The 12,373-nt window shown below is 39.6% G+C and overlaps 1 protein-coding gene across 2 annotated transcripts in view; it reads left to right on the forward strand.

The window, feature by feature from the left end:
• Positions 1-10,707, forward strand: part of tp53i11b (tumor protein p53 inducible protein 11b) — a 33,230-nt gene extending 22,523 nt beyond the window's left edge. For both annotated transcript variants that reach the window (XM_069686423.1, XM_069686424.1), the window contains 5 exons: positions 3,441-3,499; positions 3,660-3,708; positions 4,074-4,170; positions 6,938-7,039; positions 8,328-10,707. In XM_069686423.1, coding sequence (XP_069542524.1) covers positions 3,441-3,499; positions 3,660-3,708; positions 4,074-4,170; positions 6,938-7,039; positions 8,328-8,461 — 441 coding nt within the window. In that variant the 3' untranslated portion in view covers positions 8,462-10,707. The remainder of the gene's footprint in view (positions 1-3,440; positions 3,500-3,659; positions 3,709-4,073; positions 4,171-6,937; positions 7,040-8,327) is intronic.
• The last annotated feature ends 1,666 nt before the right edge of the window (positions 10,708-12,373 follow it).

Genomic DNA, 12,373 nt, shown 5'->3' on the forward strand with positions numbered 1-12,373 from the left:
TACCACAGAGACGTATGAAATGTTGATCCCCTACTGGTTAATGTGAATGCACAAATCCCTCAGAGGGGAAACAAAAATACTACAATAACAAAATTTAGTTTGCAGATAACAGATTCTACGTCTCCTGAATATTTTGAGGCATTAGTCACCGAGTGACTGATGACAAGGTCAGGCCGTAGCAGCTGTTATTAAGCGTGTCTCTCCATAAACAGCATTGTGTATTTCTTTCTTTTCCTGTTCCTCCATTCATCCACAGCTCCCTTCCGTTCTGTTCCACTTCCAAGCCAGCCCTCTGCCATCAGTTGACGTTTGGTTCCCTTTGAGTATTTCTCATGCCGGTCATGAATATTTATGTGTTCCTGTCGAAAACAGCCCCTGTAACCACAGGCACAGGAAGGCTGATTCACCTGGTCACGTGATCACAGCTGGCACAGACGGATTCATATACAGGCGCTTCAGCTGCAGTGGATCTAGTCTGGATATCTTAATCTTAATGTTACTTGGGAATTATTCAAGGCTGTCTTTTTTAAGGGCTCGGTTTTGAGATCAAAGTCAGCCATGGGAGAGAGAAAATGTTTTTGCTCCATTTAAAATTAAATTGAAATTTATAATTTATCATATTCAAGATTTCTGATTTAGACTTCATTTTAGGGATACCCTCAGATATTTCTCATGACATGATTTGATGGACAGCTGCTTTGGAAAAGGTTCCAAATCCAGTTCTTTGTAACATTTAAATATTGGGAAATATGCAGACGGCAAAACCCTTGACAGCCCCTGTCTTGATCATTCTATTATATGACATGACATTTTCAGTTGATAGTGAATTTCCTGGTAACTTTGCTAGCCAGAAAATGTATTCATTTTCTCTGCCTTAGTGGTTTTCATGCTTCAGTGTTAGTCTAATTGCAACACAAAAACAGTCTTTTAGGGAGGAGGTGTTGAATGTTGGAGGGGATTCATTGTTATTAGCGCTGTTATGACCTGAAGGTTTATTCAGACAGAAAACGTGTTTGTTTTCTTTTCTCCTGCCCTCTGTGTACTCTGTTGAGGACAGTTTGTTTATTTCTCTGCCCTTGTGTTTTTAAATTAAAATGTAATTATCTGAGCTTATACTATCTTTACACGCAGAAAGAATCTGTGCTTTTGCTCTCCAACCATTTATATATAAATATACACACAGACATGCTTAGATTTTCTCTCATCATTTTAGATGGAGTGTTTATGTATTTTCTTTCTCTTTTGGATTATGTTGCATGTTGGATGCGTTAGAGTTTAGGCACCTTGTATCCTTGCATCATGTATGGTGCTTTGGCCGTCTGACTTTGGCTTTGTTCTGAACAAGTCCTTCATTGCACTTTCATCTTCATGCATCCTGCAGCAAATATGTAAAAAAATGTTTTTTGATTTATGAAAAAAAGTATTAGATGAACTTGTATTAACAATTATAAAAATACATTGTGATTATAAGTTCATCTGTTGAATATTTTTTTTTATAAATCTATTATATCTTTGTCAGGAAATAGTGAAAAATATCCCAGAGCCCAAGGTCGTTTACTTTCAGATGGAATTGCATGACCAACAGTTGGACAAAACAAACATTGTTCAAGTTGACAAAACATACTACAGCAGAAAACCCTCAACTTAAGAGGCTGGAAACAGCCAATTTTTCTCCTTGTTCCTGATAAATGACTTAAGGGACTAGTGTGTGGGATTTAGTGGCCTCCAGCACGCTGTAACCAACCAATCAGGCTCCCCCTCACTTTGGATTGGCTGTTCTGGGCTTCTGTAGAAACATGGTGGTGCAAGAGTGTGGGCTCTATGGAAGTGAGCTGCTCTCTCTTTGGATATAAAATGCTTCTTTTAGTGTAACAACAACCCAACAATCCTTATTTCCAGGGGATTAGTCACTACTGAAACATACTTATGAATTATATATTCCTTATCTCCTAAAGACCCACTTAAATCACCCACTTTAAATTATTAATGCATAATTGAATGTGTTGTGGATTCATTTATTTGAGTTATTAACTTTTCACTACATTATAGCAGCCCAGAGACACTTATTAATGTATACACAGCTTTGTTAAATACTCTAATCCAATTCTATATTGTGTTATTGCTGCTATGAATAACAGACAGCTGCTATGTAAGCCTAACTACAGGACAGGCAGTTCTTTGAGTCTATGCCACGAACAGAGTGGGAGTTATGTCCGGTGTTCTCCAAGGTTCGATTCTCGGACCACTATTATTTAATCTATATATGCTGCCACGTTATTCAGAAGCACAAAATAAATCACCATTGTCACTTTTGTGATAATGTTGTGATAGATTTTTCACTTCATGTGAAGTACATTGCTTTGCCCTGTGTATGAAATATGCTATATTAATAAAGTTTGACTTGACTTGACTGCGCAGTTTTGATCACAGACTCAGGAGGACAAAAATAAGAGAAAGAATCTGGTTTATTCAACATCAGCCTGTTTACTGTGGTGAAAAAGAAAGAAGCTGGATGACACAGAAACACAGTAAATTGAACTAGAAAGACATGAAGTAATCACTGAGCAGAACAGGATCAATGACTGTGTTTAAAGACTGGTTAATGGAAAAGAAAGTGTAAACAGACTTTGACAGTTAGAGGGCAGAAAACCACAATCAGGTGCAGCAGTCATCCATGCAGCCCGTTCACCTTGTATCACTTTTCATGTTTATACCACTATAAACAAAGGTCACAATACGGTCAAGACAAACAGTCTCTTTGAATGTGATGTAAGCTTAGATGCTTTGTGTTTGTGTTACGTGCAGAATATGTGAATATATTAGCGCTTGATAAAGCAGTTATTAACGTTCCTGCATCTTCTAGCATCCGTGATTTAAGAGATGCTTATCACAACAGATATCACCAGGGAAACGCTCGAGTATGTCTTCTTTATTTTTCTATATGATGACATTCATTCTTCGTTGCTTTAAATTAGTCATAATTTTCTCCCACGAAATGCTTCAGGCTCCAGGATTATAAATCGAGTATTGCGTGGTATTCGTGTTGCTAGGATTAAGTTCATTTGTGGCAAATAAGCTTTTTGTCCTGGCATAGGCTTGGTTGTTGGTTTCAATCCAGAAATTACAGCAAGTTGTTGTTATGACGTACCTTGCTAATCTTTAGGGGGTGGTTCAGGAAGGGAAGACATTATCTTAATGTGTCCTTCTCTAACACTATTCTCTTTACTGCTCTGTTAAGTGTTTTCCTTTCCAGTAGCTCTCAACAGATGTGTTGACAAATTTAAACACACCTCCATGGAGAGCACTTTATTCTTAGTTATATTGTTCTTTGTTGTCACGCTGTCATAACACGTATCTGTTCAGATGACTTTATTGCTATTGCTTTTTCCCCTCTCATAACTCATATCCTTTTTCTTCTGTCTCGCCTTGTTTGCTCACAGATCAGCCAGATGCTCGGAAATGAGTTGAAGTTTGCCGTGCGAGAGCCTGTGGGGCTGAGGTGAGATTTCAGCTGCTCAGAGAACTCAAAGTTAACATGGCGGACTGTGTAAGGTCATCTGTGTGTCACTTCCAGTAAAGTTTAACAGCTTGTAAACTCCAAGACAACAGCGTTAGTTGCAGGAAAGATACAGCTCATCATGTGATGTCTCCTTTCTTAGGGTGTGGATTCTCATCTCTGCAGTGGGTTTCACAGTTATGGGCTTGATGGTAAGTGTTGCTTAAAGTATCAACACAGTGAAGACCTTGTTTCCCTTTCATGACTTAAACATGAAGCAATATAGAGACTTTTGTACAGTTGTCAAGAAGAAGAGTCTCATCTTAGATGTAGAAACAATCATGTTACGCAGACCGAGCAGTGAGTAACTGTAGATTCTTTTCCTGCTTATCACTGAGGGACATCTGGAGACACAGCGGAGTCTTTGTTGGCAATACCATCTAAATGCTCAATATCCTCAATGTTCAGGGCATCCACAGTGGTTCTAAACTGATGCATTTTGGGGGCGTTTGTGGAAGACAGAATTCTTTTGTGTTGATATGACAGTCTTGTGTTGTGCTTTTGTTTCTGCACACAGGCCCTGATGTTCCCAAATCAGCTATATGAGGTCGTTTTTGAGGAGGAGCTCTCCACAACTAGCATCTCTGTCCGCCTTTATGGAGGAGCACTGCTCAGTAAGTCTTTCCTCTAAAATGCATGAAGCTATTCATGCTTCCTTGTGCATAGCTGAGGCACATTTATATACAGCAGCTATGCATCAGGGAATACATTCACTATGATGCAATGATGGTGACACACAGCATTTAAATATGTATTCATACATGCTAAAAATATACACTGCTCAACTGCTCATAATGCCTCCTATAACATTCATTGCAGGTCACACACTCGCCTTCAGAATATGTACAAAAAGCTCTCTTCCTGCTGCAAAGTCATGCCTTTAGGCTACACACAGAGGCTGTATAATTTCATTCAGTTCTCTGTATCTGCAGCTCCGAGAGACCAACTCTGCAGCTAAGGCTCGAGTCGCCTCTGTCTCTCTGGCCTCATATATCAAGTCTAGATCTGGTGGGAACACAGCTAGGGGTAGCAGGACATTGTATGTACGGTATATTTATGTGTGTGTGTGTGGGGGTTGGAACTCAGAGAGAAGAGGGTGTATAACTCTACATTTAAATTCTGCAGCTTGGTTACTCAATGCCCCCATTAAATTGAGCATTTTTCCAATGCCTTAGAGACAATCTGTTATGATAAATTTGCCAGGTAATTGAGGCTTTTTAACTCTGCTCGCCTTTGCTCGCCTCCTTTGTGAGATGTGAGCGATTATTTTAATGGCCTTAGTTGGATACAAGGCTGTCATGCAAGTGGGTGAGTCAGTCACTAGGTAAGTGATTAGAGGGGTTTGTGATGGCTCTGTGAAGAGGCACAATGTGAGGGGCAGGTAGCACCAGGTTGCTCCTTGATGAGAAAGAAAGCAGAGAATAAAGGAGGGTGAGAGTAGCGGCTTAGCATATGTTCAGTTAATTTTTCAAGGCTGTCATTTCCAGCTAAGTCAGGTCATAACATGTCAGAACTTCAGCACCTAGACCTTATACAGACATATGAGCACACGATATTTAATGCATCTACAGGGCTCATTTTAAGTCACCTTATAATTGAGTAATAAAGACAGCACGCAGTTATATGTAAGCTTAATAACGAAAATGTGACATTAAAGAAACTTGATGTGTTCAACATGTTTTGCAGTCAAGTTTTCTGTCCTGCTCAAAGAGATCTCAGTATTTTCCCTCCCAAAATGTTTCCTTGTTGTTGATGGTCATCTGGTTCTTTGTTAGTTGAATCCATTTAATAGTTAGTCTAACTCTTTGTGCACCCAAGTAATGCAACAAATCTAAAAAAAAAATGGCTTATTTTGGGGCGCATGTTGGGCTTCACGGTGGTGCAGTGGTTGTTGCTGTTGCCTTACAGCTAGAAGGTTCCTAGTTAGAACTCTGGTTCGGACAAAGTGAGCCTTTCTGTGTGGAGCATGTTCTCCCCGTGCATGCTTGGGTTCCCTCCAGGTGCTCCGGCTTCCTCCCACAGTCCAAAGACATGCTCGTTAGGTTCATTGGTGACTCTAAATTGCCAGTAGTTGTGAAAGGTTGTCTGTCTCTATGGCTGTGTTCAAAATGCCATGCTGTACTAGCAGTACGTACTGATATGGCCAAAATGTAGTATGTAGTATGTAGTATGCAAACAAAAGCAAAATGCGCAGTATGCCTAAAAATACCCGGATGTCGTACTGATTCGGGGAAAATCTCTAGTATGCATCGGAGCAGTCTACCTCGTCTACTGTACAGATGAAGTGACAGCAGCAGCATTCCAGCAGAAGGGGGCGCTATAGCTAAAGAAGCAGCGGTTACTGTTTACATCCGCCTGGCATAGCATACTGCAAAATGAATTTGAAAGCTCCTCCGTACTACATACTACTGCCGAACGCAGTATGTAGTATGTAGCATATGGCATGTAGTATACAGTATATAGTATGGCATTTCAAATGGATGTCTGGATGGATGGATGGGGAGTATGTTTTGCGTTTGGCTGTGCCTATTTTTTATATGTTTAAAAGTGGTTAAAAAAGTGGCAACAAAAGGCCAAAAATTGGTTTTTAATTCCTCCAAATGGTTTGAAATAATAACCTGTTGAGTCCTGTCTCATATATTCTCCTCCCCCTTCCTTACCGAGCATTTCCACCTAGAAGAAACCCCATCCTGTACCTTTGAACAATGTATTCATATCTTGATAAATCCGAATAATGAAACTCTGGTAGAATTATAAATAACCTGCTGTATGATTACAGCATCGCCTGAAGAGAGATACTGTATAACCACATGGCACTGTGGAGAGGGATATGAATAAACCAGCTCTCAATCTCATAAGGCCAGCAAAAGATGATATTCTTTATTTTAAATGTCAGCAGGACTGTGGGGATTAGCCGAGGAAAAGGATGATGTCTTACAAGGCATGGAGCGGTAAATGGGGCAAAGGATGGGGTCTCATCTGCCACACAGATGGAACCTGGCAGGGAGAGGATTCAGTCCATCAGCCCTCCCACCTTTCTTTCCACCCCTGCTCGCATCCATCTCATCCTCAGTGCTGTGTGTGGGGGTAGGAGTGATATTCAGGAAATTAACTGGAAGAATGGCCTGAAATGAAATGACTGTGTAAAGGCTTTTATCAGAATCAATGAGTGAGAGCATTCAATGGCATCAATAGGCTAATTATCACCGTGTGCACATGGCATCACAGATAACAGCTGCAAGTAAACCATTCTCTGAGTACATTTGTTTGTGGAATAGCTCTCGGAAGTGAATCCGCCTCCTTCCCTAAGCCTTCTTTTTCCCGATTTCATTCCCATGCCCCTGAACCTTTAACTTACCATTTAATTCCTCCTCCTTTCAGGCCTGTCGCTCATCATGTGGAACGGTCTCTACACAGCAGAGAAGATCATCATCCAGTGGACTCTGCTCAGTGAAGCCTGCTACTTTGCCATCCAGTTTCTAGGTGATTAAACTTGTAGCTGTGTATTTTTGTCTCTGGTGGTTAGAATCACAGCATCAGTGACCTCCCTTCTCTGTCTCACTTTGATGGTGACTTTGAGTTCAGACAAACAGTGAGTCACACTTGATTTTCTCAGAACTTTTACAAATGTTTGTGTTGATACTGCCCCCTTGTGGTCAGAGTGTGGAGTCACAGCCTTCTATATAATTAAAGGATAGGTCACACTTTTTTAAGTCAAATGCTCACACATGCATGCCCATATGTACCAAAATAAAGTTTCCTGTCTCTTTAACCATTCTTACAGTCCATACAAAACTCAAAGTGACTCCTTCCTAAATTAATTTCAATATAAGTAACAAAAAATTACTTTTTTATTACTCGAAAACGAAAATACTTTTAACTACTGAAATCTACTATTGTTAAAAATCTAGTTCCAATCAGATACCAGTGTTTAAAAAAATAAGCTGTGTTCCTCACTGCGTGGAAGATACTGGAATCATTCATTTATGCACAAGGCAACATCAGGCTTGACTTCAATATTACTTTTCTGATTTATGTAAAACAATATGTAACAAATATATACATACAAATAAAGTCATTGTATTGTATCGTACAACATCTGAACCACCTGAGAACAAAACGTAAACAATAAACCAAACTTAAGTCAATATTTATTGCAAACAAACTAGACAAAATAAAGTTCAAAAAAGTATTGGTACCATAAAAGGGTGACTTTGTAAAAACAAAACTCTTTGTAAGTTAAAGTGCAAATAAGAATTAAAATTCCTAAACCGGTCTTTCTCCCGTAGTAGACAGCTGGGCTACAACGACAGGAAGTGCGCAAAGTTTAACGAATGCTGTCCCTTCAACCGTCGCTGCTTTAAGTCCCTAGTGTCTGTGCGATGTCCAGTATAAGTATCTGATCATTGCGTCACTAAATACTTGGTGGTTTCTTCTAGGTGACGGTATTAAAAGTAGAATATTTTCTCCTCGTATCACTGTGCCTTCACCCCAGCTCAGCAAGGAAACTCTGTCAAGAGAAACACAAAAAGTACATTTTATTTCATTTTATTTGTCTAACCCAGTCTGACAATTGGAGCGACAGATTTTCAAATGTATACTTGTATATATATGTATACATGTGGGCATTGTTCTAAGGTAGACTTAGGCAAATGATGGTCTAGAACTGCTCTTTTTGTTAAGTGTCTTGAGATAACTTTGGTTATGATTTTGCATAATATAAATAAAATTTGATTGATTTGATTGAAATGAAACCATGTGCTTTTTCCAGTGACGTCCATCACCTTAATGGAGATTGGTATCCTGCCCAATGCTGCCATACTGCTGCTCCTCAGTCGAGTGCTCTTCCTGGTGGTCACCATGGCTTACTACTACCACCTGGGCCGTAAGCCGAAGAAGATCTGAGCTGGGTGGTGTGACACTTCCAGGGCGGGGACAGCTAAGCACAGATCACAAACACAGGGTCAGAAGGTTTGGGGTATTATTTGATCGGGGTTTGGAGCATTACTTTTCCAGCGGATGCCCCCTGTCCCCCACCCCCTTTCCTTGGGACTTAGCCAATTCCAACCCCAAGTATTAAATGGATAAGCACAGCATCACATTCCAGACTCTACAACAAGAACGATAAACCTCATAGTGAAAGTGAATTAGTCTTTCACTGGGCTGTGAGGTCAAGCCCCACTTGACACACATTCCTCCTTTTGTGTAGTTCTGAGTGCTGTTATTATCAGGAGCTAGTTTGTAATGCATTGTGTCACCTAGTTATATGATTTAATATGTACAGACCAGTTCTTTCATACAGCCGACTATGTTGTTCAGGTACAGCTACATGCCGGATTCAGTATATAGTGTTATCTGATTATAAACCCAACACTTCTTAATCACACTAAAGTACACTATTGTGCCATCATTTGTTCCTTCATGTTGTCATTGCTAACACAAACTGTATGTATGCTAAAGTGAAGCCTTAATGTCTGTGCTCTTGCATGCTTGTCTGACAGCTTTCCAGTGAACACTTTGAATGAAAAAAAACATCAACTGTGCTTAATGTACGATTCAGGTGCAGCCAGACAAACTAAACTCAGCACAAACAGGAAGTCGATTTTTACTCTCAAGAATGCCCATCAATCATATTCAGATTTAAACTACCCAAAAAGAAATGCTGAATCTGAACATTTTTTTTACTCGTTGAGGTATCAGTTAAGAAGTTCTACCAAAGTGAATAGGAAGTGTTTTGTACAGAATATTTGCGCTACTGAGATTAATACATGTAATGTTGATAAATTCACATGTATAGTGAGTCTAGAAGAGAAGCAGTGAAGTCCTGTCCTTGTTGTTTGTGTGCACTGTTGGGCAGGACTTAAGCCTGAGTGGTCTTACAGAAAGTTTTTAACACCCCGACCTTTATTGTAAAGCCGATCATGTCGGTGTGTCGAGCAAACAAACCTGAGCTGGTTCCTCTTCCGTGATGTAGCACAGTTATTTTTTTTACACACACCATATCCTTAGCCTTGCCTTAAAACTACTTAAAAGAACAGTCATCAACACTGCGTCCTCTGTATATATGTAAATAAAAGTATTTACTATTATGTTGAGTTCTTGTGAACCGAACAGGGAACTTGTTCAGTATTAGTTAAATGATTTTCAAATCTTTCTCTTGGCGTGTGTTCTTTTGTACCTATTTAAGTGACATTTGTGTTTTGGACGTCTTGCATGCGATATAATCCAGCAAAAGAGATAACTCAAAATTGTGTAGCAAGCTGCCGCCAATCCGCCACGCACATCCCAGTTTAAAAGCTGTGACAGCAGTGCTGACTCTACAACACCTAAGGCCAGTTAGAAAAGACACTTTAAAGATAGATGACCCATTTTGTAAATTTAACTTGAAACATTATTTTGAGTCAAAACCAGAAACATACTGTAGGTCTCCTCCAAAGGTGGTCCATATTGTTGCAAATGACCACGTTGAGTCCTGCGCTAGAAGGGAGTGGTCCTGAGGTCAGAGTGATTGAGGGTTTGAAGCTGCGAGTCCAGCGCTGCAGGCAGATGTGCTTGTTAACTCGGTTGATATTTCAGTTCAGATACGGGACGTGAAACATGGGTGAGGTCTCCTGTGCTCCTGAGAAGTTGTAATTATCCTTTTTCTAGTGTTTAATTAGATGCAGCTCTCCCGACTGACATTGTGCGCCCCAACCCTACTGCTCTGTCCTGGATAGCATGGTAATTATGGAGTTCGAAACATGTCGTTCCATTTCCGTCAATACTACAAGCCTCAAATCATCAGCCTCATGAAATGTTCAAAGGTTTGTAAAGCAGCTTATTTTAGGAGAGATGGGCAATTTTTGGGGGGACGGGCAGATGAAGGGAGTCAAAGACATGGCTCTTTCATCCTCCTGGTTCTCTGACGTAAATTAGTCACAATATTAAATTGGTAACTTGTGTCCTTGACATTTTAGAGGAATGGTAAGTTGAGCTATTCATTCCCACTGATGTAGTTGCAACATATGGTGTACTGTTGTGAATAGCATACAAGGTCAAACTGTTTCAAGTTGTAGCAATGTGTTTTTATGTATATATGTGCTATATTGTACCTCAAAATGAATTGTTATGAATTTCCACTATTTAGTTTGAAATAAAGGACACTATTGTTTATTTTGAAGACTTCATGACTTTGACCCTTGTTATTTCTGAGCAACATCTATTTGTGAAACATTATCAATTAATTTCTTGATCATTTTCTCAATGAATCGTTAATTGTTTGGTCTATAAAAGTTAAGAAAAAAGTGATAAAACAAATCCTCTAACAATCACAATTTCATTATGTGACACCTTGACTTGCTTGTGTCTTTTGACCAACAAAACTATAATTAAAAAAACGAAAAGCTGGAACCAGAGATTGTTTTGCACACATGTTCAAAATGACTAGAGCGATGATGAAAGCAATGAAGTGTTTATCAAAAGTATTGCTGACTAATCTTATGTCGACCAAAGGTTCATATAAGGTTGATAAAAGTTTCCACTCTGGTACACATTTGAATGCACTCACTAATTTGAATGCACAGCCTCCCACTGGACAGCCTCTGCCTACCTGAAGTAAACTTGAAAGGTGAGCAAAATGTACTTATAATTTCACACCATCTCACGGCTCAGAAACAGCCCACAGCTTTGTTCTAACATGTCTCAGCAACGAAATTAACATCCGTCATGTAATCTCACCCTTTGTTTATGGTTTTCTGTTTGGGAGTTGTTAAACATGTCACCACACGATCAATGTCAGGTATGCCAAAATATATTTCCCTGTAAATTTAAATGAACCTAGCTGGTGTGGCCTACCTGATATTCCTGTATTACTGTTCCCACCCCCAGAGCTTACGCAAACATTGCAAAAAGGGGGGTTTGTGTGGTACAGGAAATGTGTGTGTGGTTAGGGTTGTTTATAGGCAAAAAGCTCCCATGTGTCACTGTGTACGCATTCCCCCCATACTTTCCACTTACTACATTAAGCCCTGGTTCATTTCTCAAGGCATGGTGGTAAACAGTATTTTAACATGGCTAACAAAGTATCATTAAAACGGTGGTCTCAATAATTTGTCATGTTTACCCAGCAGCAGTTGATGCTCAATATACATGCAAATATAACCGGTTGATCGGCTCTTGTGTACTTTGAATTATGTCCAATTTTATTAAGAAACTTTATCAACCAGACAACTTTACTGAACAAAATGTTTTCCACGAGTGCTGCTGTAGAGAAAAACAGAACTGGGACTTTTAACTATATTTATCAGTGAGCTTCAGGGGTTCTGAAAACTGTGAATTATCATCACAACAAACAGTCTTGGTCTAGATTCATCAAACTGGTTACTCAAAACCACACCAGCCCCCACAGTAACTGTCAAAGGGAAAAAGGAAACATACAGATTAACATACACAATTCAAGGTAGTGAAAACGTGTAGACATACACAAAGTATTGAATGTGTTTATGTTCCTTGGCAGTGGCAACATTTCAGTTCTAGTCAAACTTCTAGTTGTGCTGGTGGAGCCAATGATGATAAAATAGAGAAAACTAATAATGTGTAAGTGTTTATTGCTGTTTTCTAATGACCCACCAGTAGAACTGGTGTATAAAAGCAGTATCACACTTAAAGTTGTGCTGGTGTACTGAATGTCAGCACAGCTGTGATTATCTTTGGCACAAGGCCACACAGTCGTGCTGATTTTTAGTATAACAGCACTCCCTCTGATGTAATATTGCTTAAATAATCAGAATATATTAGCCAGTATCTGCCTGGTGTTTGCTGCCACAAATCTAGCAACGC

Source organism: Semicossyphus pulcher, unplaced genomic scaffold (genome assembly GCF_022749685.1).
Source record: "Semicossyphus pulcher isolate SPU_LCO1_2020_fin unplaced genomic scaffold, fSemPul1.0.p SCAF_8, whole genome shotgun sequence".
Lineage (NCBI taxonomy): Eukaryota > Metazoa > Chordata > Actinopteri > Labriformes > Labridae > Semicossyphus > Semicossyphus pulcher.